Source organism: Gadus chalcogrammus, chromosome 7 (genome assembly GCF_026213295.1).
Source record: "Gadus chalcogrammus isolate NIFS_2021 chromosome 7, NIFS_Gcha_1.0, whole genome shotgun sequence".
Lineage (NCBI taxonomy): Eukaryota > Metazoa > Chordata > Actinopteri > Gadiformes > Gadidae > Gadus > Gadus chalcogrammus.
The window spans coordinates 29,123,771-29,146,219 of NC_079418.1; the positions used below are offsets into that span (position 1 = coordinate 29,123,771).

General features: G+C 45.3%; 3 protein-coding genes and 1 non-coding gene across 5 annotated transcripts in view; 3 read left to right on the forward strand and 1 right to left on the reverse strand.

Annotated features, from left to right (window-relative positions):
• Positions 1-221: 221 nt before the first annotated feature.
• trnal-caa (transfer RNA leucine (anticodon CAA)) lies at positions 222-332 on the reverse strand. Its single transcript has 2 exons — positions 295-332; positions 222-267 (listed from the first exon to the last, which is right to left on the reverse strand). It is a non-coding gene; the product is annotated as a tRNA-Leu (tRNA).
• Positions 333-544: 212 nt separating this feature from the next.
• Positions 545-2,737, forward strand: LOC130386554 (cytochrome c oxidase subunit 7B, mitochondrial). Its single transcript, XM_056595540.1, has 3 exons — positions 545-653; positions 1,795-1,910; positions 2,466-2,737. Exons 1-3 carry the CDS (start codon positions 617-619, stop codon positions 2,550-2,552), a joined length of 240 nt encoding a protein of 79 aa, XP_056451515.1. The 5' UTR covers positions 545-616; the 3' UTR covers positions 2,553-2,737.
• A 1,037-nt stretch (positions 2,738-3,774) lies between these two features.
• pgk1 (phosphoglycerate kinase 1) lies at positions 3,775-15,696 on the forward strand. Its single transcript, XM_056595518.1, has 11 exons — positions 3,775-3,939; positions 5,745-5,795; positions 6,660-6,815; positions 7,227-7,371; positions 8,571-8,674; positions 9,030-9,149; positions 9,934-10,048; positions 12,170-12,349; positions 13,305-13,482; positions 14,114-14,212; positions 14,696-15,696. Exons 1-11 carry the CDS (start codon positions 3,875-3,877, stop codon positions 14,734-14,736), a joined length of 1,254 nt encoding a protein of 417 aa, XP_056451493.1. The 5' UTR covers positions 3,775-3,874; the 3' UTR covers positions 14,737-15,696.
• A 241-nt stretch (positions 15,697-15,937) lies between these two features.
• The window catches only part of LOC130386532 (angiomotin-like), a 36,449-nt gene continuing 29,937 nt past the window's right edge, over positions 15,938-22,449 (forward strand). The window contains exons 1-3 of one of the 2 annotated variants that reach the window (XM_056595494.1): positions 15,938-16,723; positions 17,049-17,251; positions 17,599-17,649. In XM_056595494.1, the coding sequence (XP_056451469.1) occupies positions 17,158-17,251; positions 17,599-17,649 (145 nt within the window). In that variant the 5' untranslated portion in view covers positions 15,938-16,723; positions 17,049-17,157. Of the gene's footprint in view, positions 17,252-17,598; positions 17,650-22,449 lie in introns of both variants that reach the window. The other variant, XM_056595495.1, reaches the window with a different exon arrangement.

A 22,449-nucleotide genomic window follows, 5' to 3' on the forward strand; every position in this document is an offset into this window, starting at 1 on the left:
CAAAATATAACTTCAGATCTGTAGCATGCAATACTATTTATATTTCACTAGCATATGTTGTGTGCTCACGTAGTTCAAGCAAAGGGGTTTAAATTCGTCAAATTGATAAAATAAAAATAATTTTGAGAATAACCAAGTTCAAACGACCTTACGACCGTAATAACGTCATTGGGGGATATTATAATAAGTTAATATCGACAAAATAGAAAATCAAAAAGGTATGTCAGAAGTGGGATTTGAACCCACGCCTCCATTCGGAGACCAGAATTCCCGGATCTTCGGAAGGAGATTATCCTTGAGTCTGGCGCCTTAGACCACTCGGCCATCCTGACAACATGTCAATGACTGCTGAAAATATCCAATTAGTACATAATATACAATTTTACAAAGGATAACAAAAGCTGTTACCTTTAATATTTCCTTTATTTCTCCCCATTATCAATGTTTTTGTTAAAATACTAAGTGTCTTAATTAGGCCGTAGAAACATGAAATTTCACAAATGACACGGTGCGGTTTAAATGTGTCTGCTCCGGGTTCCGTAGTTTCCGGTCTACGTGCAGCTGCCATATTGAAAATATATTCTTCAAGGGTAACTTGCTCCTCCGGTTAGCCATCATGTTTCGCTTTGCTAAATCTGCTGTGAATCTTACCGGTAAGATGCACACGTTAATTGTTCAGTTTTGTGTGTACCATGTTAAGCTGCCATCGTAATCAAGGTAACATTTGCAGAAGGTTTTAATTGTGGACTGTAAATATGATGGAAGAAGCGATAGCCCCCATCTACCGTCCAACTGCAATATATCCACAAGAAAATAACCGCTTCAAAACGCTCTTCTTTGTTGAACTGGGAATTAGATAATATATGATCTCAAGAGGACTGCCGTGTCTCTGATTTATTTGTGTTTTTTTTAACTGTCACCTTCTTTAATTTCCGCTGATTGAGTGTGTTCTGTGTCTCTTGACTGTTCGTCCTCAACACCTGACCTAAAGAGTCAGACCTTAGGAGGCAGCTTCACCCCTAGAAGATCCATGTCTGCTTATGACTTGTCCTTCATTTAGCATCATCATGAAATGTTAACCAAGTACAGGTGATGCATTCCGAACCGATGAAGGGTCTAAAAGGACCCATTTCTTCCCGTTTTGCTGCATTATTTAGCATATTTGATCTCTTCTGGGTGGTTGTGTTACATGTATTCATGTTATACATATTCTGCTTGATTTCATGTATGAGGTGATTCAGATCTCTTGATATGAAGCTATGATTTTATATTTGCTATATTCACTTTAAGGAGGATTACGCGAGGCAAGGGGTGACTACTGGGTATTTGAGAAACTAAATGATACCATGTCCTCTATTCTGATTCGAAGTCGATGTTGATCTTACCTTAAAACATTGGTTAAACACGTTGCCTCCATAAGCCAAGGTGACATTGTTGGCATATAAAAAAAAATGTTTTAGGCATTAAATACCAGATTATGTTCACCGGAACCAAACACTGATTTATCTTATGCCAAGGCACATGGGTTCTGTATCTGTATCCATGTACTTGTACTGTGTGGCTCTTTGGCCACATTTTATGAATTCATGATTCCAGGTGTAGGATAATGGTGCTCTTTTCTCTATCATGCTCTTGAAATGCACTCGCTAGATGACATTTATAAATCACATTAGCATCCACTCTTAAAATGATCTCCGTCCATCCCGTGGTTTAGTCTGCCATCCCTTGTTTGTGAGCCATGCTGATGTAGAATGATATTGCTAACAAAAACACCTGATGATGTGGTCTCTCCAGGTGTGGCTGCTCGCCAGGTGAGGAACACCTCCACGGCACCACAGGACTTCCATGCCAAATACGGCACCGGCCTGTTGGTCGGAGGCATTGGCTTCTGCACCGCTGTGTGGGCATTTGTGAGTATTGTTCTCCTATGATTCAGGGTGTGGTGTAGAATCTGCCTGTCCTCCATTACCTAAAATGTCCCCTGGCCGTAGCAAAGGGGTTGAGTTACGGAAATCGTTGTGCGCTTTAGTAGTCCTTAACTTTGATTATTAACTTAGCCTTTTATTTTCCATATATTTTACTAATTTTTTGCATACGTTTTCTTTTCTATAAATTAATTTTTAATTTATTTTATTGTATGACAATGTTTATATATGCAGAACTTTGAGTCTGCCTTGTGTATGAAAAGTGCTATATAAATAAAGTTGCCTTCCCTTAACATTATTAACCCATTCATCAGGAAAACGTGTGCAAAACACAAGTATGCCTGGTGGGGAGGCATAGGTCATCCTAATTGTAGGATTATACTCTATGGGTTTATGCTATAGCTGTAATAATTTACATAGTTATTATGTCTGTGCATTGAAATGCGATGCTCTGTGTTAGACTCTAGTTTTTAAACTCTAAAGTCATTGAATCAAACATCACTCTCTACTTTTTCAATTGAACATTTCCCCTGTTTGCAGGTTATCACTCAGACCGGCATCACCTGGAATCTGTCTCCGGTCGGCAAGCTGATGCCCAAGCAGTGGCGGGAAAAGGAGGAGGAATAAAGTAGTCTTCCTCACCTAGACGACCACGACGCCCAGATCCCTCCTGGAGGATGACCCGTAAAACATTCTGGTTGTACAGATGATTATAAATGTTCTCAGACGCTGAATGCCTGTGGCTGTTCCAGCATGTTGACCTGTAGAAAATAAAAACCCAACTCAACAAAGGTGTTTTTTTTGTTTAGTTTTTCCTCTATGCGGAAATCTCATTTTTTACTAATGTGGGGGGGATAAGGAGGTTAGGTTATAAGTGTCCAATCAGCACTTTGTAGCCGTAGGCGTATTAGCACATTTTACACACGATTAGCCTGCATATTTCTCCTATATTTGCTTGAATGCCGCACTATGAAGAAATGTTTGCAACTTGGATGACAGGTTTATATTTCACAACATTGCAACAACTAGGATTTAACTAACACATCACATTTCTAAAGAGATGTTGAACGCTTTGGATTCAGGGCCAGGACCCAAATCATGTCTTGACTCCTGGGGTCAGGGCAGAAGCTTGCCCCTGCCCCGGCCTGGTTCGCCTGGTGGAGTGTACTCTGGTGGTGGAAGTGGTGGTGGGTTAGAGACGGATGGGACTAGGATGACTTGCAGTAAAGGTTGGAGAGTGTTGGAGTCCAGAGCATTGTGGAAGGGAGGCTTTGCTTTTATGTCTCAGTGGGAAAGTCTGACGCCTCATGTGGGATTTATGTAACATTTTAATTAATGGATCATATTCTTTTAATGTTATATGCAATTGAGATGCAATTGACTACAGATAATTTCCTGGTGAGTTTATTGTAATTTATTTCAAACATGAGCCTTTCACTTTAGTTGGTTTGTGTAAATTTGTCCTAGATCCTCAACCATGTTTTCAAACCATGTGGTTCTGACCAGGTTATTTAGAGTCAGATTGGCATGTAAACCTAACAATACTTGTATAGAGGGAAGATTATATATATAGCGACACTTCATTGCATCGTTTTTTTCTATAGGACTATGACAATGCAATAATGTCAAGCAGATGTTTGTTTAGAATCCGAGTGGGCTTGAACGCTGCATCCTCGGAGGCTGGCTCTGGGACGTTGCGCCTGCGCATGCGCCAGGGTGAGGGTACGTCAGCCTAAAGACTCTGATTTAAACCAATGGCTATATGGGGCGTCATTCGCCCATCAGGCGCTCCACCAATGCACCGTGGGTGGGTGTGTACTAGAGTCCCGCCTAATCGATGTGCATACCTACTGCGCTAAGGTCACTTCCATTCGGGATCTACCCATCGTCCAAGTGTGCTTCGGACCGAATCCAGTAACAGCAAACCGGGTGCTTCTAAAACAGCCACAATGTCTCTCTCTACTAAACTCACACTTGACAAGGTGGACGTCAAGGGCAAGCGAGTCATCATGAGGTGAGAAAATACCATTTGGTTTGGTTTACCTTGCGGACTATCCATATTTAGATTGAAGATCCAAACTAAACTTCACTGACACATGTACAATTGCTGACTGTTCATCTTCAATGGGATTAGTTTTTTTCCATAACGCGGATACAGAGGTGCGGAAGTTATTTGTGGGTATGCTGCGTACGGTTTACGCAGGAAGCGCACTGGTTTGATGTCACGCTTTCGTCAATGTTACGTGCACCAAGGAAGATGCTGTATGGATGCAAGCGTGGTTTTTAGGACCAATGTTTGTACACGCTGCAGTCCTAACTAACAATGACATGTTAACATGTGATTTATAAGGACGGTGCCGGCCTAGCGATCACTAGAAATAGACACCGCGTCTTTTGAAAATGTCAGAGGGCCATTTTGGCTTGCCAACTCAGTGATGCAACGACAACCCTGCAAAAGACAAGGTTCAGCCACCACAAGTTCTCTACTGTTAAAGGTCAACTCTGTCCTATCAGTTACGCGCATATGTCGTATGGCAATAATGCTTTCATTCATATTGACCGATTATTGCTCCTGCATGACCATCCACATTTTGTCGTCGTCTGAGTGACCAAAGAAAGGGAGCGGTGTTACGTAATCCAATCCATGACTAGATAGGCAACACATGACACCACGAACTGGCATTGTTTATGGATACATGTATGAAGGCTACTAATAATCCAGTTCCTGACAGTGTCAGGGGTTCAATCCCACAGTAGCTAGAGCTAGGCACCAAGCCTGCCTGGATTGTGGGTTGTATTCCATGCCAAATTGAACTGGATTAAAAACAATTATTTGTTTTACTACTTTTCAATGAAGCCCATCAATTGGCTGATTGCCTCGGCCCCTCCGCACTATCAATCAGTAACCTGGAGGGGCAGAAGGGTAGGCGGGTTGACGTTCATTTGTTCTGAAGACCAACGACACACACTTTATTGCACAGTATTCACTGTGAAGTTATTGGGGCCATACAATTAATTTAATCATTGGCGGCCGTTAATTGGCATTGTACCAACAGAAAATATATTGTTACGCACACTTACAATTATCATGACATTAAAGAATCATTTATATTACCCTTTAAAAAAAAAAAAAAATTAGGCCTGCAAGGATTGGGATTTGGAATTAATAAACTGATTTAATTTGAGATGTATTATAATTAATCCTGACCCACTCAAACGTTTATTTAGATATATTACGCATGCACTCCTCATTCTGGCAGCCAACACTGCAGTGTGGATAATTCAGTACAGTACTGCTCTCTGCTTCAGAATCGGGGGTACACACAGCCAGGGTTTGGGTTGAACTCGTAGTAGTTGCAAGTTATCATGATGGCTGCAGCTAGTTAAACCACATAGTTACAGTTTAGCGTTGATCCCATCTGTTATCTTATCGTTGCGCTGATGCTTCAAGGGTCCGTCTCACATGTCCTAGACAAATACCATCTGCGGCCACTGGTGAAATAAAGGACCTTTATCATCTCATCCACACGCATACCCTGATACTCCTGTGGTCACATCCTCTTAATGTGTGCGCAGACTCCCGAATCGTGATAAAGCCACGTGTTATTTCTCAATCCAGGTCACATTGAAAAAGATTACACAATGGTTGGCATGGTTTAAACAATGGCCAAACTTCCTTTCCTTTAAATCCGAAAACTCTTCTTCATTCGAACAATAAAGAAATACACTCGTCATTCCTGTGCTATGGCTTTTGTTTTATTTGTGTGGTTTCCGGGCTTTCTTTTGTCTGATGAATGTTGCCATTGTTTATGTGTGCAGGGTTGACTTCAACGTGCCAATGTCGGGCAAGAACATCACCAACAACCAGAGGTGAGCTGCAGACTCCGTTGAGCCACTCTCTTCTTTGACATCTGTAACCATCTATTGCCTTCACTCTTTATCCCATGTGCCTCACGTTGCGTCTGTTCCAGCTGAGTCATTGTCAATTGCAGTTATGTAGCATTGCAATGGCCATGCATGACTTGACAATGCATTAAATGCAGAGGTGGAAAGTAACAAATTACATTACTCGCGTTACTGTAATTGAGTAGCTTTTTTGTGTACTTGTACTTTTTTAACTACTTTTTAAAATGTGTAATTTTACTTTTACTTAAGTACATTTTCTTTGGAGTAATGTACTTCGGTACATTTTACAGCACAAGCGTTACTGAGTAAAAAAAAATCTCACTGAAACAAAAAATGAATTATGGGATGTAAAAAACTGAACGTTGTGCCCCTGCGCGCCGGCAGCTCTAGAATTCTAGCCTAGAACCTAGTTCTTTTATAAAGAGTGTTGGCGCTTACGATCTGTCTCTCACTCAAACGATGAAGAGTAAGAGAACAGTAGAGGCAGAAAACACTGATTGTAAAAAAGTAACTTTTTACTTTTACTTAAAGTACATTTTAAATTATTTACTTTTTACTTTTACTTGAGTAGATTTTTTGACCGGTAAATTTACTCGTACTTGAGTACAATTTCAACAGAGTAACAGTACTTGTACTTGAGTAAAATATTTTAGTACTCTTTCCACCTGTAAACCTAGTAAAGTTTAAAAGAGCAAAGGGAATCTACAAACGAGTCAATTAATCAACAACTCCATGATGTCATCCTATAAACCTGAGGCCCGACTGCATGAAAGCCTACTCGTGGCGTTCATCTGCCTCTAACCTTCCCTTCCCCGTGGCGATTCCCAGGATCAAAGCCGCAGTCCCCACCATCAAGCACTGCCTGGACAACGGGGCCAAGGCCGTGGTGCTCATGAGCCACTTGGGTCGTCCCGACGGAACCCCCATGCCCGACAAATACTCCCTGGAGCCCACGGTGGCTGAGCTGAAGGCACTGCTGGGAAAGTGAGTTCTGGAAACCGCTCGTTGGCTGGAGCGGATACCGTGTCATGCTGGAAACCAATGGGTTACTTTTAGTTTATAAATTCAGTATTTATTTGATTGTCTTTCATCTGTAATATAATACACGTGACACTTATGTATACTCTGGTTGTACTCGCAACCCGCTTTGTGATGGTAAGAAGATGTGACTTAAATATATCACAATATGAACGTTTTAGATCATTTTGACTTGGATGTGTTGGTCTTGTGTGATCAATGAAGGGGTAAAATAAATCCGCAAACCGTTGAAACTCCACTTTAGGTGGATAACAGACTGGACAGTGTCTACATCTCCCAGTGTATCTCTCTGTACCGCCGTGCCAAACGCCATGCGTGGATGTTAACGGTCCCGAGCCCTCTGTGTGGCCCCCCCAGGGACGTGACCTTCCTGAAGGACTGCGTGGGCCCCGAGGTGGAGAAGGCCTGTGCGGACCCCGCCCCCGGCTCCGTCATCCTCCTGGAGAACCTCCGCTTCCACGTCGCCGAGGAGGGCAAGGGCAAGGACGCCGCCGGAAACAAGGTGGGTGCCGCGGCGACCGCCTCCAGACCCGGAACACGGGATCAGGAGGTTCCACACGTGTGTGTGTGTGTGTGTGTGTGTGTGTGTGTGTGTGTGTGTGTGTGTGTGTGTGTGTGTGTGTGTGTGTGTGTGTGTGTGTGTGTGTGTGTGTGTGTGTGTGTGTGTGTGTGTGTGTGTGTGTGTGTGTGTGTGTGTGTGTGTGTGTGTGTGTCAGTCAGAGGAATTCCTGGGTTCTGAGTCATTGGCAGTGGGCCTTGTACGGAGACGGAAGTGTACCCACGTGCATGCATACGTGCACACACACGCACGCACAGGCCTATGTCCTTGACACCCTGACATTCAGAGTGGGGTCTGGTGAGCTACGGTTGGTCTGTGTGTTTCTTTTCCTGTCCGGGAAGGGGCAGTGAGTCCCTTCTGTTTTACACTAACGTTTAGTCCGAGAGATCTAGACGTGACTTGAAAGTACTTTTACTGAAGCAAATACTTAAGGTGGTCTGGGTCGTCCCTTATGTCTCCTTGTCAAAGTTGAATAGTTCTCCCCCCGAGTCCTGCAAAAAATACTTGTAGCCTTTTTCAGGGCTTTGAGATCGGGTTTAAAATCCAAGTTTATCCCATTTGTTGTAGGCCTGTGAGGGCCTTCTAGACTAGAGAGACTGTCTGGTCTCTAGGAGAAGAACGGCCGCATTCAGGGGGACTTTTTTTTTCTCCTCAGGATACACCGCCTTGAACTTTGCACTTTCTCTGCCCTTTCGTCACACGGTCATGACCTTAACTGCTAAAGGTCGGCTGAAACTTGAGTGCAGACACACGCACACAGACGCACACGCACTTCGCTGTGTGTACAGTATTCACCACAGTGATAATACTAGGATGAACGGATAGTTAAATAAATAACAGGTTGTGCGTAAAGCACGGTTAGTGTGCGTGAACTTTGAACCGCAGGCTGCGTCAGAGGGTCTTTGACTCTCACTTGTTCTCTTTTGTTAGCAGCCACAAGTTGTGCCTTATCTGCTTGGCCCCGTAACTCTCTCTCTCTCACTCTCTTTCTCTTATGTTCTTTAAAGTTAAATGCATTTTGTTGTGTTTTGTTGTTGTCACAGGCCCATACAGTTCTTGTCTTGATATGGTGAAGTTCCTATAAAATATTATTATGACTGGAATATAGAAAAACTAAATCCATGTTTAAACCCTGCTCTCAGACCAAAGCCACTCAGGCAGAGATCGACAGCTTCCGGGCGTCTCTGTCCAAACTGGGCGACGTGTACGTCAACGACGCCTTCGGTACCGCCCACCGTGGCCACAGGTGAGCCAGGTGTAAGACACAGACACAGACACACACACACCACTGAACCAAAGACCCAGAGCTCTGATTCTGTAACCTGAAGACCTATAACGTAGAACCCAAGGCCCTAAACATAGAGCATAGACAGCGTCAAATATCTTAAACCTAGAAACCATGAACTGGAATATAGAACATCAACATTCGAGAGCCGCTGGTAGATCCCAACCGCGCCTCAGAAAGAATCTCAAAAGAAGAGCATGCAAGTCCTTGTGCTTCCCAGCCAGCACTTTCACCATTGCCATCTCGTCTATTCAATCGTCAGCCCTGGCTCTCCCTGTTCCTGGCTGTGACACCTGCTTGTTTCCCTCTCCGTCAGCTCCATGGTCGGTGTGAACCTGCCCCAGAAAGCCGCCGGCTTCCTGATGAAGAAGGAGCTGGACTACTTCGCCATGGCTCTGGAGAAACCTCAGCGGCCGTTCCTGGCCATCCTCGGAGGGTACGGATAGTCAGCGGAACTCTGTGAACGCCGCGATAGCTTCTCTTTCCTCCTTCAGGCCTTCCTTTTACTCCGATGTTCCGTGCGGTCGGATCGGTCTGTTGGGTTCGGCGCCTTAAGACGGGAATAGTCTGTGTAAGCTTGTTATCCCCGTGGGTACGCCAGCACAGTAACTCTCCTAATGATCGCTTGGCCACTCGTTAGGCTTTCAGCTGTAAAGCCACGGGAAGGGATGAGCTACATTCTACCAACACAGAATTACATTTTAGAGCATTCATGAATCAGACAACATACTTAAGAATCGTGCTGTATGATAGTAATGTAGCAATACTGGTATTGTCCAATCTATGCGTATCCTATTCAGTTATGCTAGATAACATGGAAATAGCTGATATTATATAGGTTATTGTGACCCACTAAGCTGCATGGGTGGAGCATCTATACAGTTATGTGCTCTGCTCAGAGTCCAGCGTGGCAGCCAATCAGGACTCCTTATTTCTTCCTGCCTTATGTGTGTTATCAAAATGAACCCCCGAAGGTCACTGCCATGGACTGACACTAGAGACATCGACCATAGCACAGAGGGTCTCTTGGACTCAAGTTAACTAAAGCCTTCCCTCAATTAGTATTCACTAAAATTGTTCACAGTATTTAACAGTAAATTCTGCAACATGCACCGTTTCATCTTGGTTTAAGGTTGTGCAGTGGCCATTTGCAGCACAAATCCAGGAAGAGCTATCTTTATCCTTTTTGCTTTTCTTTCTTTCCTCTTTCTCTCTTTCAGGGCCAAGGTGAAGGACAAGATCCAGCTGATCAACAACATGCTGGACCAGGTCAACGAGATGATCATTGGCGGAGGCATGGCCTTCACCTTCCTCAAAGTCCTGAACAACATGGAGGTGAGGCTGCACTAGTGCTCCCAACTTTATTCATCTCACATTAATAACTGAACAATGGAGAAGAAATATTTTTTTTTTCCTTTTCAGTTTTACTGAATTTAAATCCTTTCAACATAATGGATTGAATTTATATAGCGCTTTTCTAGACACTCAAAGACGCTTTTACAGTGAAAGGGGACCTCACAAACCACCACCAGTATGTAGCACCCACTTGGGTGATGCACGGCAGCCAATCTGCGCCAGAACGCTCACCACACACCAGCTTGAGGTGGAGGGTGAGGGAATTAATGAGTCAGCCAATTATACAGGAGGATGATTAGGGGGCCAGATTGAATGAGCCTGGTTGGGCCAGGACACACAACATGGTGGTATTGAAGAGGTATTGTCTTTATTATCTTTAGGCGTGCAGTCTTTCCCAACTTTGTGGAAAGTTGTATTTTATGGTTAAACAGACTACTAACCTCAACTGATATCACTGTATGGGGAACCAGAAGCTCATTGCAAAACCCAAAAACCTGTCTAAGGAATTTCTATTGTATAAATAGTCTGATAAGTCCAGGGGTGGACTGGCCATCTGGCATACCGGGCATCGTCCCGGTGGGCCGTTGACCCAATGTGGGCCGGTCCGGTCCGCTATGTTTTGTTTTTTTCTCTCTCTCTAAATTTCCTCCAATTAGGCCGGCCAATTGGCTACAGAGGGCTAGCAGTGTGTGGCCAGCATCGCACAGATTATTGGTCTATGTTTGTCATTGTCAATCAATCATGGGCTGCAGGCTCAGAGAGCCCTGACAGTGCTGTCAATCACAACACAAACCAGGGTGGGCGGGACCCCATGGCCTGGGCCGGAGTCGTGGGAGTCCGCGACTCCCACGAGTAAGTAATTCATGTCTTAGACTTTTTCTCGCAGCTACAGATAAAAAAAAATTATTCTCTATTTATGGTTTCACAATGACTGAGTCACAGTTTAAACAAATGCGTTTCAGCTCTAAAGCTGCTACTGTCTGTAATATGTTTCTATTCAGATTATTTGTCAGGATATTTTGTTATTATTGTCTGAGTCTGGTTTTAACTAATGCTGGGCTTACACAAAAAGATTTTCCCATTCACAGACTAAAGACTGCAAGAGAGAAATTAGCGTTGGATCAAGTGTGATATTTAACAAGCGTTTTGTAGATCTGTAGATATGGGGGATGGAGATGCAGCGACCACAGGATGTCTGTTAACTTCCTGTTCAGGTTTCACACCTTTCTTGTCAACAGCACAAGAGACACAAATAGCAATTTGCACTGCTATTTGCAGTGCAAATAGCAGGATGTATGTACTTGATTAAATCGTTTTAATAAAGTACATACAGGGTTCTTCCCGTTTGTCTGGTCCCACCCCTAGTGCTGATAATGTAGTGGGCTGGTCTGGACAGAAAATGCCAGGGCTGAATTTTTGTCCCAGTCCACCCCTGGATAAGTCCGACGGCGTTTCATACCTAAAGGCGCAATGTGTAACGTCTCAACCAGCTCGTAGCTTAAAATAAACTGGGCCTATTAGTAGTCAGTGCTGATCGATAGTGATTTCGATACTGTTATCAATAAAATCCAATCCCATAACCGGGATGACACTTAAAAACTGGTGTCAAAAAAATCGTATTTAGCATTGTGTAGCATCTTAGCCAAGCTATCTTTGCTGTATACGGGGAATGGGTTAACCTAGCATTTCTTATTGCTTGACACTTGGTTCTATGAACATCCTTACTGTACAGACAGCCATATATTTTTTTCACTTTCTTATGACAAACTGACATATTGTGCATCTGCTAAATGCCCTTAATGTAAATGGGATCTGTCTTAGGCTTTGGTGAGTTGTAGGCTAGCCTGTACCTTTTTTATCCATTTATTTTTTATTATCGACTCTCCCTAAACCCTTCCCTCACCCAACCCAGTCGGCCGAGCTGTGCTAGCTCACATCACCTTGGTGCACAGCCAGTTGAAGTGGACAGAACTCTGTTGTTTAACTCTTAAAGTTTCCTCCCCGTGAACTGGGTGGGCCTCCATCCTCTAAATTGCCACTTCTAACCGACTGTGGCCTAGAGAGCTGAGTTATGAATAGTCTCCTCCTCCTCTCTGTCAGATCGGCACGTCTCTCTACGACGAGGAGGGTGCCAAGATCGTCAAGGACCTGATGGCCAAGGCGGAGAAGAACGGCGTCAAGATCAACCTGCCCGTCGACTTCGTCACCGCCGACAATTTCGACCAGAACGCCACCAAGGGAACGGCGACCGTGGCGGCCGGCATCCCGGCAGGCTGGATGGTGAGGGCGCCGTACGCCTCCGTTAGCCAGACAGAACCTCCGTCAGCCGGACAGAACCTCCGTCTGGGGTCCCTTTACGGCACCGGTCCATCAGTTTGAAGCAGTGGACCTAGTGGACCCAACGTGCACATGCTCGTATTGAACCGGTGTGCTAGTGGACCCAACGTGCACATGCTCGTATTGAACCGGTGTGCTAGTGGACCCAACGTGCACATGCTCGTATTGAACCGGTGTGCCAGTGGACCCAACGTGCACATGCTCGTATTGAACCGGTGTGCTAGTGGACCCAACGTGCACATGCTCGTATTGAACCGGTGCGCTAGTGGACCCAACGTGCACATGCTCGTATTGAACCGGTGTGCCAGTGGACCCAACGTGCACATGCTCGTATTGAACCGGTGTCCTAGTGGACCCAACGTGCACATGCTCGTATTGAACCGGTGTCCTAGTGGACCCAACGTGCACACGCTCGTATTGAACCGGTGTGCTAGTGGACCCAACGTGCACATGCTCGTATTGAACCGGTGCGCTAGTGGACCCAACGTGCACATGCTCGTATTGAACCGGTGTGCTAGTGGACCCAACGTGCACATGCTCGTATTGAACCGGTGTCCTAGTGGACCCAACGTGCACATGCTCGTATTGAACCGGTGTCTTAGTGGACACAACGTGCACATGTCGCCTGTGTGTTCAAACATGACGCAAATCCATGCCTATAAAATGTGGGTTTGATAAGCGAAAGTAATACACCCTCTACCTTTTTATTTTATACTTTTTAACACTTCAAAACTCTCGGGTCTTATTGTCTTGACTATTTTATAGTTTCTATAAAATATTGTCTTATAGAAACTAATGTAATATATTTTAAAGGATTTGAATCCTCTTAACACAGGGCCATGAACACATGTCAGTGACCTGAACACACTTTTCTCACCGTTGCCCTCTGACACCGCAGGGTTTGGACTGCGGGCCGGAGACCTCCAAGCTCTTCGCTGAGGCTGTGGGCCGCGCCAAGCAGATCGTGTGGAACGGCCCCGTGGGCGTGTTCGAGTGGGACGCCTTCGCCAACGGCACCAAGAACATGATGGACAAGGTGGTGGAGGTCACCAAGACGGGCTGCATCACCATCATCGGTAGGGGAAGGACCCTCCCTTCTGCGCCCCACCTCCGTGTCCCGTTTTAAGTTCTGGTTCTGTTTCTTTCCCTCTCTTGGACTCGTCTCACCATCTATCGGTCTCCCCTGCACGATTATAACGCCCCTATTTTGAGTCCTTTTTTTTAAGGTGGTGGACACCATAAATCTGTTATGTAACAAGCCAGGCCACTCGCATTATTACTGATGGTTCCTATTCGCTGCTTTTCGGACTTCAAGGAAGTACAAACCACACTAAACGGAAAATGGGTGGGGGGGAGGGGATCTAGACCACACGCCTTCAATCCTGAGTCTTTCCAAGACTTGAGACTAGAGTGGAGATCTGACATGCATACTATTTGACACCTTCAGAGTAGAAGCTTCTCTGTAGGGTAGTAGTATCAGATACTTCCCTGTGTGACATTTTATGTTTATTTAGCATTGTTAGATCCCGTGGTCCATCACTTTAAGTAGCAATATTCAAACTCGGCTGGAATTATCTGCCTGTACGGCCAGGACACTATTGGCCTACACCGTGTATCTACGGCGTGTTCCTTCGGTGCCCCTTAAGGCCCAGGCCCGTCATTCCAAGCTGATCGGTTTCCTCTCCGTGTGTTCTCGCTCTCGTCCAGGTGGGGGCGACACTGCCACCTGCTGCGCCAAATGGAACACGGAGGACAAGGTCAGCCACGTCAGCACCGGGGGCGGAGCCAGCCTGGAGCTGTTGGAGGGTGAGTACCGGCCGACGGCCACCTTAGGCAAAGCTGTTATCTTTTTTTTTTCCCAGGAGCCTTTGCAAAAGAGTGATGCTTGGAGGTGAAGATGGTTCTAGTCCACCATACAGCCGGCTGTATGGCCGCCATATACTTGTAAAGTAAATCTAAATTGGCGCGTTCACACACACTGGGAAACCGGTGCGATGTGGTCGCAGTGAGATTAAACGCAATCATTCACGCAGTACTGGTGACGAATTGCAGGCAGTGTATCGTATAGGGCGGGATTTGGGCGCACCCTGCGAGCACTGCAGCAATCGAAGCCCAAGGCATTGGTCGTAAACCTGCCTCTTTGTCTGTGTGAACGCTCATCATTACGATTTTTGTTTTGGGTAAATCAGGGCTTCACTCTGCTGCGTGCTTGTGTAACTTCCAACATCATAGGTGTCCCATCCGGCTAGTGTTGACCCCTACCTTGCCCTCTCTCTTCCCATCCTCCAGGTAAGGTTCTCCCAGGTGTGGAGGCCCTGAGCAGTGCCTAAACACCCCCCCCGAGTCGATCCGGGAGAGGGGGTGCGGCGACGGGAACCGTTTTCTCTTCCACATGGAAAGGGGCTGTAACTCCAACCATCTCCTCTGCCCCCCTGAGGAAGACTCTCCCGTTGTCTCTTGTCTCTTCGTTCACTGAGCCTCGCTAGCTAGCAGTGTCTTCAACTTAACCGGTCACTTCGTCTTGAATCCTGTCTGTAGTCTTCCTCGCGCCCCCCCCCCCCCCCCCCCTTGTTGAAATGCTGGTGAAAAACCGAAGTGTGTCGTGACGCCATCTTAAGACTCAATGGCGGAATGAGGGGGTGTTTTAAGACCTGGGAGACTTTAGGACCTTTCAAGATGATGTTAAGTGTGTTAAGACGGCCTTCGACCACAACAGACACGCACCTCACACATGCCACATCCAGGTGAAGTTGGGTTCAGATCTCGTGTTAAACTACTGTATGAGCAGCTGAAATACCATTGACACCCAACCAAAGCACCAATACCGTTTTCTTGTTTTGTTTGTTCCCTACTCGTGCACTTTCCACATACAACGCAGTGTTCGAGGCAGGTGTTGATTGGTCATTTGGAGCTGTTCACTCTCACGAAGAGATCTGAACCCTAAGTTCCCTGCACTTATAATTGTGTGATTGTGTGTACTACCTTGCGTGTGTGCATCTGTTTTGTGTGAATCTCAGTGTCTAGCTTGGCTTTGCCTTAGAGAACACATAACTGCGCCCTCATCATTGATGTCTAATACACCTGGTTATTATTATGCAACGGTTTGGTTGTTTTTCACACATTATTTCTCCTTGTCAACAGCTCTGTGACCAATCTCTGTCCCTGGCCCCTATTGGATAGTTGGATGTTTATTTTGGGCAAATCAAAAGAGGGCGCAATCTCCGACTGGTATGCAACCTTGAGCTAAGATGTAGTTGTGGGAAATAAAAAAAGAAAAATGTTCTGTAAAACTCATTCCCTCTCCTGGAAGTTATTTTCTTAGCTTATGCATGTATACTTGTGACGATTTGTTTGCTTTATGAACTTACAAACTAACTGGCTAGGTGGTATTGGTAAGTCTTCAAGTCTAATCAGGAAAACGGTTAAAAGGGGGAGACTGGATTACACATATATATAATACGCACACACACGTAAGGCCCAATCCCATTTCTACCCCTTACCCTTACCCCTCCCCCTTGTTTTGAAGGGGGGGATTGGGCCTTAGGCTCAATCCCATTTCTATCCCTTACCCTTACCCCTTCAAAACAAGGGGGAGGGGGAAGGGGTAGAAATGGGATTGGGCCTAAGTGTTAAGGCCTCCACATGACCAGACCAGACTTGTTTGTGTTGAAGTGGATCTATTGTTCCATTACTTCACTGGTGGATTTAATGAGGGCCTATTCTCAAGCTACATCCTAGAAACGGTAGCCTTGGTATCTGGACTGGTCTCAGGGGGGGCATACATAGCACGTTGGTTTATTTTCCAACAATCTGCAAGGTCTCCCATTCATAATATTCTCATTCAAGCCCACCCTGGACCACAAAGGCTTTTTTGATACCAGAATGTTGCTATGAATCTGCCAAATATTGACGACAATAATTAGGGTATAGAACATGGATTAAATTAATAATCAAGTTTTGAAATAAATGTATAAAGTCCCCTAATGAATGAGGGGGGAAAAACGTTGCTTTACTGAGAGCATTCAGCTATTGGATGACCTACTGGAGCTGAGATATACAAATAGACGGTGTTTATCAACAGGGTCATAAAATAGGTGGAACACAGAAGGACGGTTTGTTGCCTGGTGGGGAAATAAACACTTTGGAAATAATCTGGTTGTCTTCTGCGCAAAAACTCCACTACCCATAATGCACCAGAAGGTTGCCGTGTCTTGTCGTGTTCCGCCCTCACCTGGCGAGGTGCTGCTGTGCGGCGTCCTCGCCTCTATATGCGTGGAAGAACAAAACTTTCTTAAGACATTTTAAACTAATGAAAAGGTGAGTCTGCCTATTTCTTTGATTCGGCCACCTAATCCCAGGAGCGGCGCTTAGATCACGTTACAATGTCGACTCTTTCAGCACGTGTTGGATAGCCTACATCTGCTCCAAGTAGCATTTGTCTTCACTTTGTGCGTAAAGTGTTCCCCGCGGCTACCAAGTGTGCGCCCACATTTTCTGCAAACCTCGTACATCTTATGTCGACGCACTACAAGTCAACCTAGTTAAGACATGTGACCTGCCGCAATCTGCATGACAGAAGTTAAATTGGCAAAAATCAACACTTCATTACACTTAGCAGTCCCTGCATAACTACTGGTTGTAGGTTGGCCTACATCCAGAGATCGGGACTGCAGCTCGTTTGGGACGTTTCTCTTAACATGGAGGCTACAGTATGAAGTGATTGGGGCATCTGAAGAAAACCGAATAGCAACATGACAATGATCTACATCGAGCATTGGAGTCCAGAGGAGGTCGCTGGGTGGATTCGCCACATCGGTCTGTCGGATTGTGCGGACAGCTTTCTAGGTAAGTCTCCGGTGGAGCCAGGCAGGCGCCCCAGGTGCCCAAGTACGAGATCCCATTCGCATTTGACATGTTTGGGATTACCTTCAGAGGTGGTGCAGCATGCACCTCTCAACATGTGGGAGGGGGCAAAGCTTCTGGGTCCGCATGCAGTTCCTCTCTGTACCGCATAATGATGCTCTTGTGCTACTTTTTTCGTTTTGAATCACGTCCTCAAATTGTGTGCTGTGTCAATAGTAATTTTAGACTGATTGGGCCATATACATTTTATAACGCGCGAACCTAAATGACGTGTGACACTGACAACAGCCCCGATGCAGAGATGAACTGAACTTGTTCTGCCTTCACAGAGAAAGGGGTCACGGGCTTGGATCTGCTGGAGATCACTGAATCCATGCTGGGTACGTTTTTGACTTTGTTATTACTTTACCACTGGAATAGTGTCGGATATTGTTGATGTTGTCCTATTGGTTCATAGTTTATTTACATGACTGAATGCAATGTGGTTCAGATGTAGGTATTAGCCTACTACACGACTGATATTTATCGTATTGTTTTAAATGCAGCTTATGTGACGATAAAGATCCTAATTATGCAGATGTAGGCCTACTGTATGCTCCATTTCCATTCGTGCATATGCATATAATTTATCATATGGATAATGTAGTTATATATGCCAACCTTAATGATGATGCATTGAGTGTTGAATCTTCCTGGCTGCTGTGAACTAATAAAATATCTAATTATCCCCGAATGTGTATAGCCTACATGTATTTTATATAGTTTTAATGTTTGTTACTGGTCATTTATTACGCTTTTGAAGTAAAGCATCGGGCAGACTTCAGATGGGCTGGGCCTGCAAAGGCGACGTGCAGGGATCCGAGTGCTATACGACCTCAGACAGACGGATCAGGCTCTGTGCACTCCGATATCCTAATTATTGTGTTTCCTATATAATGGTGTGACTTGGGTAGGATGACAACAATGACAACCCCGATGACGCTTATGGCCTCATCTATCCCTAAACAATGTTCCCGGAGACCCCCCTCAGGTGACCCCAACAGGCGCATCTGGAGACAGATGTGATCGCACGTTTTACATGATCAAAGTCTCTGCCGGTGCGGTTATCGAGCGACGCAGCGCAAATAGTTAATTTCCTCCACTAATATGGTCCTTCTCTATCAGCTGAGCGTTGTTCTGTGTCCAGATCGCAACAGACGCGCATCTGTTGGGTGGCTGGTTGCGGCGCCCTGGTTTAGTCTCAGTCAATGCCTCGGTGGATGGCCGACCGTTTCTCCCCGACGCACAAAAGCTCTTTTTGTTTCTTTCTCTTTTTTTTTCTTTTTTTGTTCCGTGCTGAGCGACGGTCCCAAAAGCCAACAGAAAGGCCCGTCGAAGTGGCCGTCTTCCCTTTGGTGCAGGGGAAGGAGGGATTTTCAGCCCGAGAAGTTTCAAAAACTCCTCTACTTTCCAATAAAAGGGGAGGGGGGGACTCTTTCCTTCACCCTGTGCTGGGTCTCTGCTGGGTCTCTGCCGGGTCTCTGCGGTCCACGGAAAGGGGGGCCGTTCTTCGCCGCATTCCTTTCATAGCGCAGTCCCAGTAGAGAGCAGACCTCCACTTTTTCCCCCTGCCGCCTTTTTAATAACTATGAAGTCAGGAGAGACGTGCGGATACTTTATGGCGAACCACAAACGCAACTCGCCATCCGTCCGTCCGATCAAAAGCGCCATCGGCGCAACGCAAGTGAACTTTGTGGGACATTAAGTGCATTAATACTTGGACATGGAAACGAGCGAGTAACGGGGAGCCATTCCACCGGACGTCGGTATAAAGGTAGGTCTATAGGAGCCGAGACATTGTTTCACTCAAACGAGGTCATTTTAACATCTCACCTTTTTTCTTTTCTTCTGTAACCAATCCGGATTGAGGCAAGAAATAACGTGATACTGCCAGATACGCGAGTCAACGTCGCTATAAAACGTCAAAAGGTTGTTCAACTTGGCAGTGATTTTACTCGGTTGGCAGATGCGAGTGAATGTTTTCCAGGACTCTATTTGGCAGCTGGCTTTGTCCCTTCCCCGTGTGTCCTGTCTTACCATGCACTGCATAGTGTGCTACCTGGATTTGCACGCTTGTTGCAGTGTCAAGAATGTTCAGTGGTCAGAGTGAATTTCTGTTGTAATAACGCATTTATAATGTTTTTGGCTAATTCCTTATTGTTGTACTATTATTTATTCATTATTAATTGCGTGTGTCTGAGTGAGATTGAGGTTTGGTGTTTGTTTTTTGGCATGTAAATCGCCATATTTCGGCCTGAGTAGTTTCAAGCCCTTATTTGTCACGTTAAGTGGTTCATTCCCAGTGTATAATTCCCAGTGTATAATTGTGTGAGCAGACCCCAGAGTTTTGATGTCTAATGGAATGTTGCGCAAGGGAAATCCCTGGTCATGTGACCCCAATGCCGTGCACATATCCAAACACAACACTTTTTCCAAAACAAGAGCCAGGCATAGCTTTGGGCAAGGACCATAATGATTTGGCCAACAACGGATAATCATCTTGGATTGGTTAATCATTTTTGTGTTTCATCCAGGGTTGTGGCATTGGAACTGAACCCCCTCAAACGTTATAACCTCTTTAAAGAGAATCATCTTTGACTCGAAAAAAGAATGACTTCCTTTTTTTAAGGGTTAGCCCAACTCTTCTCAATCGCTTTGATCCTCGGTGGTGATGGTTCACATTGTGTGGCGAAGGCTGCTTGATTTAATTGTTTGTAGCCTACTACTCAAACTGGTATGTGTGCATAGTGTTCAAACGGTAGTGGGTGAATCAGTAGCTTGCTGTCTGAGTCCAATTGGGAGAAGGATGCCGTGTGGGATTCAGTGAAGTTTATTAACTAGAGATGCCTACAAGGGTTGCAGCACAGACGCATACAGAAAGAGATGTACAAGTGTGTATGGATCGGAGGGAAGGTGTGTGTGTGTGTGTGTGTGTGTGTGTGTGTGTGTGTGTGTGTGTGTGTGTGTGTGTGTGTGTGTGTGTGTGTGTGTGTGTGTGTGTGTGTGTGTGTGTGTGTGTGTGTGTGTGTGTGTGTGTGTGCACTTCAGTCTCTATGATACAAGGCCCACTGCCAATGACTCAGAACCCAGGAATTCCTCTGATTGCTTCTCTCTCTCCCCCCCCCCCCCCCTTTTCTCTCTCTCTATCCCCCTCTCTCACACACTTTGATTTGGGCCCTCAGTCCCTCTGGCATTCTGTTGTCATTTATGCTGTTGGTCCTTCTCTGACACGGTTGGTGAACTCAGACCATTCCCTCCTCCTTGTACTTGCTTTGGTAATGCAGTCCGTATGTCCTGACATCCACTATTTCCTCAGTGATTTAAGGGCCTGTTGGTGAGAATATAACCTTTGACCTCTCTATCATCATAGAATAAATCCCTGACAAGCCATCCAACTTGAGGTCAACCCTTGTCTTTCTCTTAGCCGTTCAATATCCTCTTCAGTCTTTTGTTGTTGCCTCTCGGCTAAAGTCCAACAGCATCGCTTTTATTGTCTGCCCTTGCTGTCGATCGTTGTCACGTGATGTAAAGGAAAATCCGGGCAATTATTCAATGCATGATATGTGGATATTTTTGGGAAAAATTGTTTTGCATTTATTGGTCAATGTTTAGTGAGTTCATTTCATCAAAAGTATCCAACATTCCTCCTTGGCAGATGACAACTGCATTGCAAACACGGAAGCAATTTAGCTGCGTGTATACAATTATTTTCTATAATTTATTAGTATTACATTATTTAGTACATTTGTATGCTTGTATTACAAAATATTTACATGTTCATAAATCCATGCAGGCTTAAGAATTTCACACGTGTGTTGTCACTCACCGACGGTGTTGCTCATTTGCTCATTGATTATTATATCAGGTTGTGTCATCGACAATGCAAAGGTGTTCGAATCTGTCCTCTGTGTTTCAAAAAAACACCGGAATCTGATCCCAACGGTTTACTCTAGGTCATTTTTGTTTCAAGTCTGACTGGCAATCTGTCGCTGTCGCTTAACTAAATATCTGATGCAGGCTATATCATCGGGTCATGTGATCATTTGAGCTACCTTGATCTAGACGTCCCTTTTAACTAAGGAGACATCAATATGCTTCACACGAAGAACCCTCTCCTTACCACTGGTTATTGACAGGAGACTCAGATGAGTCATGTGATGCAATGAGCTATCCTAAATGCTGAGCCAATGCCTGGAGAGCACTTTAGGAAACTTTTGTTCATGAGTAGGCCTCAGTAGATGGTTCGATGTAAGTCTGTCCAATTGTATGACATGTTGAAAGTTTTAAATGTCATACTCCAATCCACTTGTTCAAAGGATTGAATGTTGTATCTAATAGTCTTCCTTCTTAATCAATTTGATAATTGTGTGTGTGTGTGTGTGTGTGTGTATATATGTGTGTGTGTGTGACACTGTCAGCAATGTGTCGACCATCATCACAGCTTCCGGGCAGATGCTTTGTATTAAGTGTGTGTGTGTGTGTGTGTGTGTGTGTGTGTGTGTGTGTGTGTGTGTGTGTGTGTGTGTGTGTGTGTGTGTGTGTGTGTGTGTGTGTGTGTGTGTGTGTGTGTGTGTGTTGTGGACTAATGACATCCCACATCATAGAGGGAGCAGGAGAGAAGCCAGATGTTTTGCAATGACAACCTGCTAGCTGATGTTTGGGATGGATCTGTTGACTGGTCCCCATGGCAACCCCAGCGTGGTGTGGTGTTGTGCGTCTGTTTCTTATTTGACCGGGGGAACGATGGTCCTCATATTGATCACCTGTCAAACTCGTTCATGTCTGCGCCAAGTGCAACGTCTTGCACACTCTCTTGGCACGGCCGGAGGGTAGTTTCCACAGGAACACTCTTTTATTTGTTGTCGAAACCCAGTGGCGATGAGCTACAGCCCTGGACTGCTTTCTGCAGCCCCGCGGCATTCTGCTTACTCAGGGAGAACTTAACGACGCGATCCCTCGTCTGACTCTGGGCCGGGTAGTAACGGGCAGTAACGGGCTCATGTCATGTGGGCCGTTGCTGCTGGGGGGGGGGGGGGGGGGGAACGTATATCTCTTCATGCTCCGGCCTCCTGGGAACACGGAGATATGCACAGTAAATCATGTGGCCAGGACGCAGGGGTTATTATTTAAAAAGCTGCTTG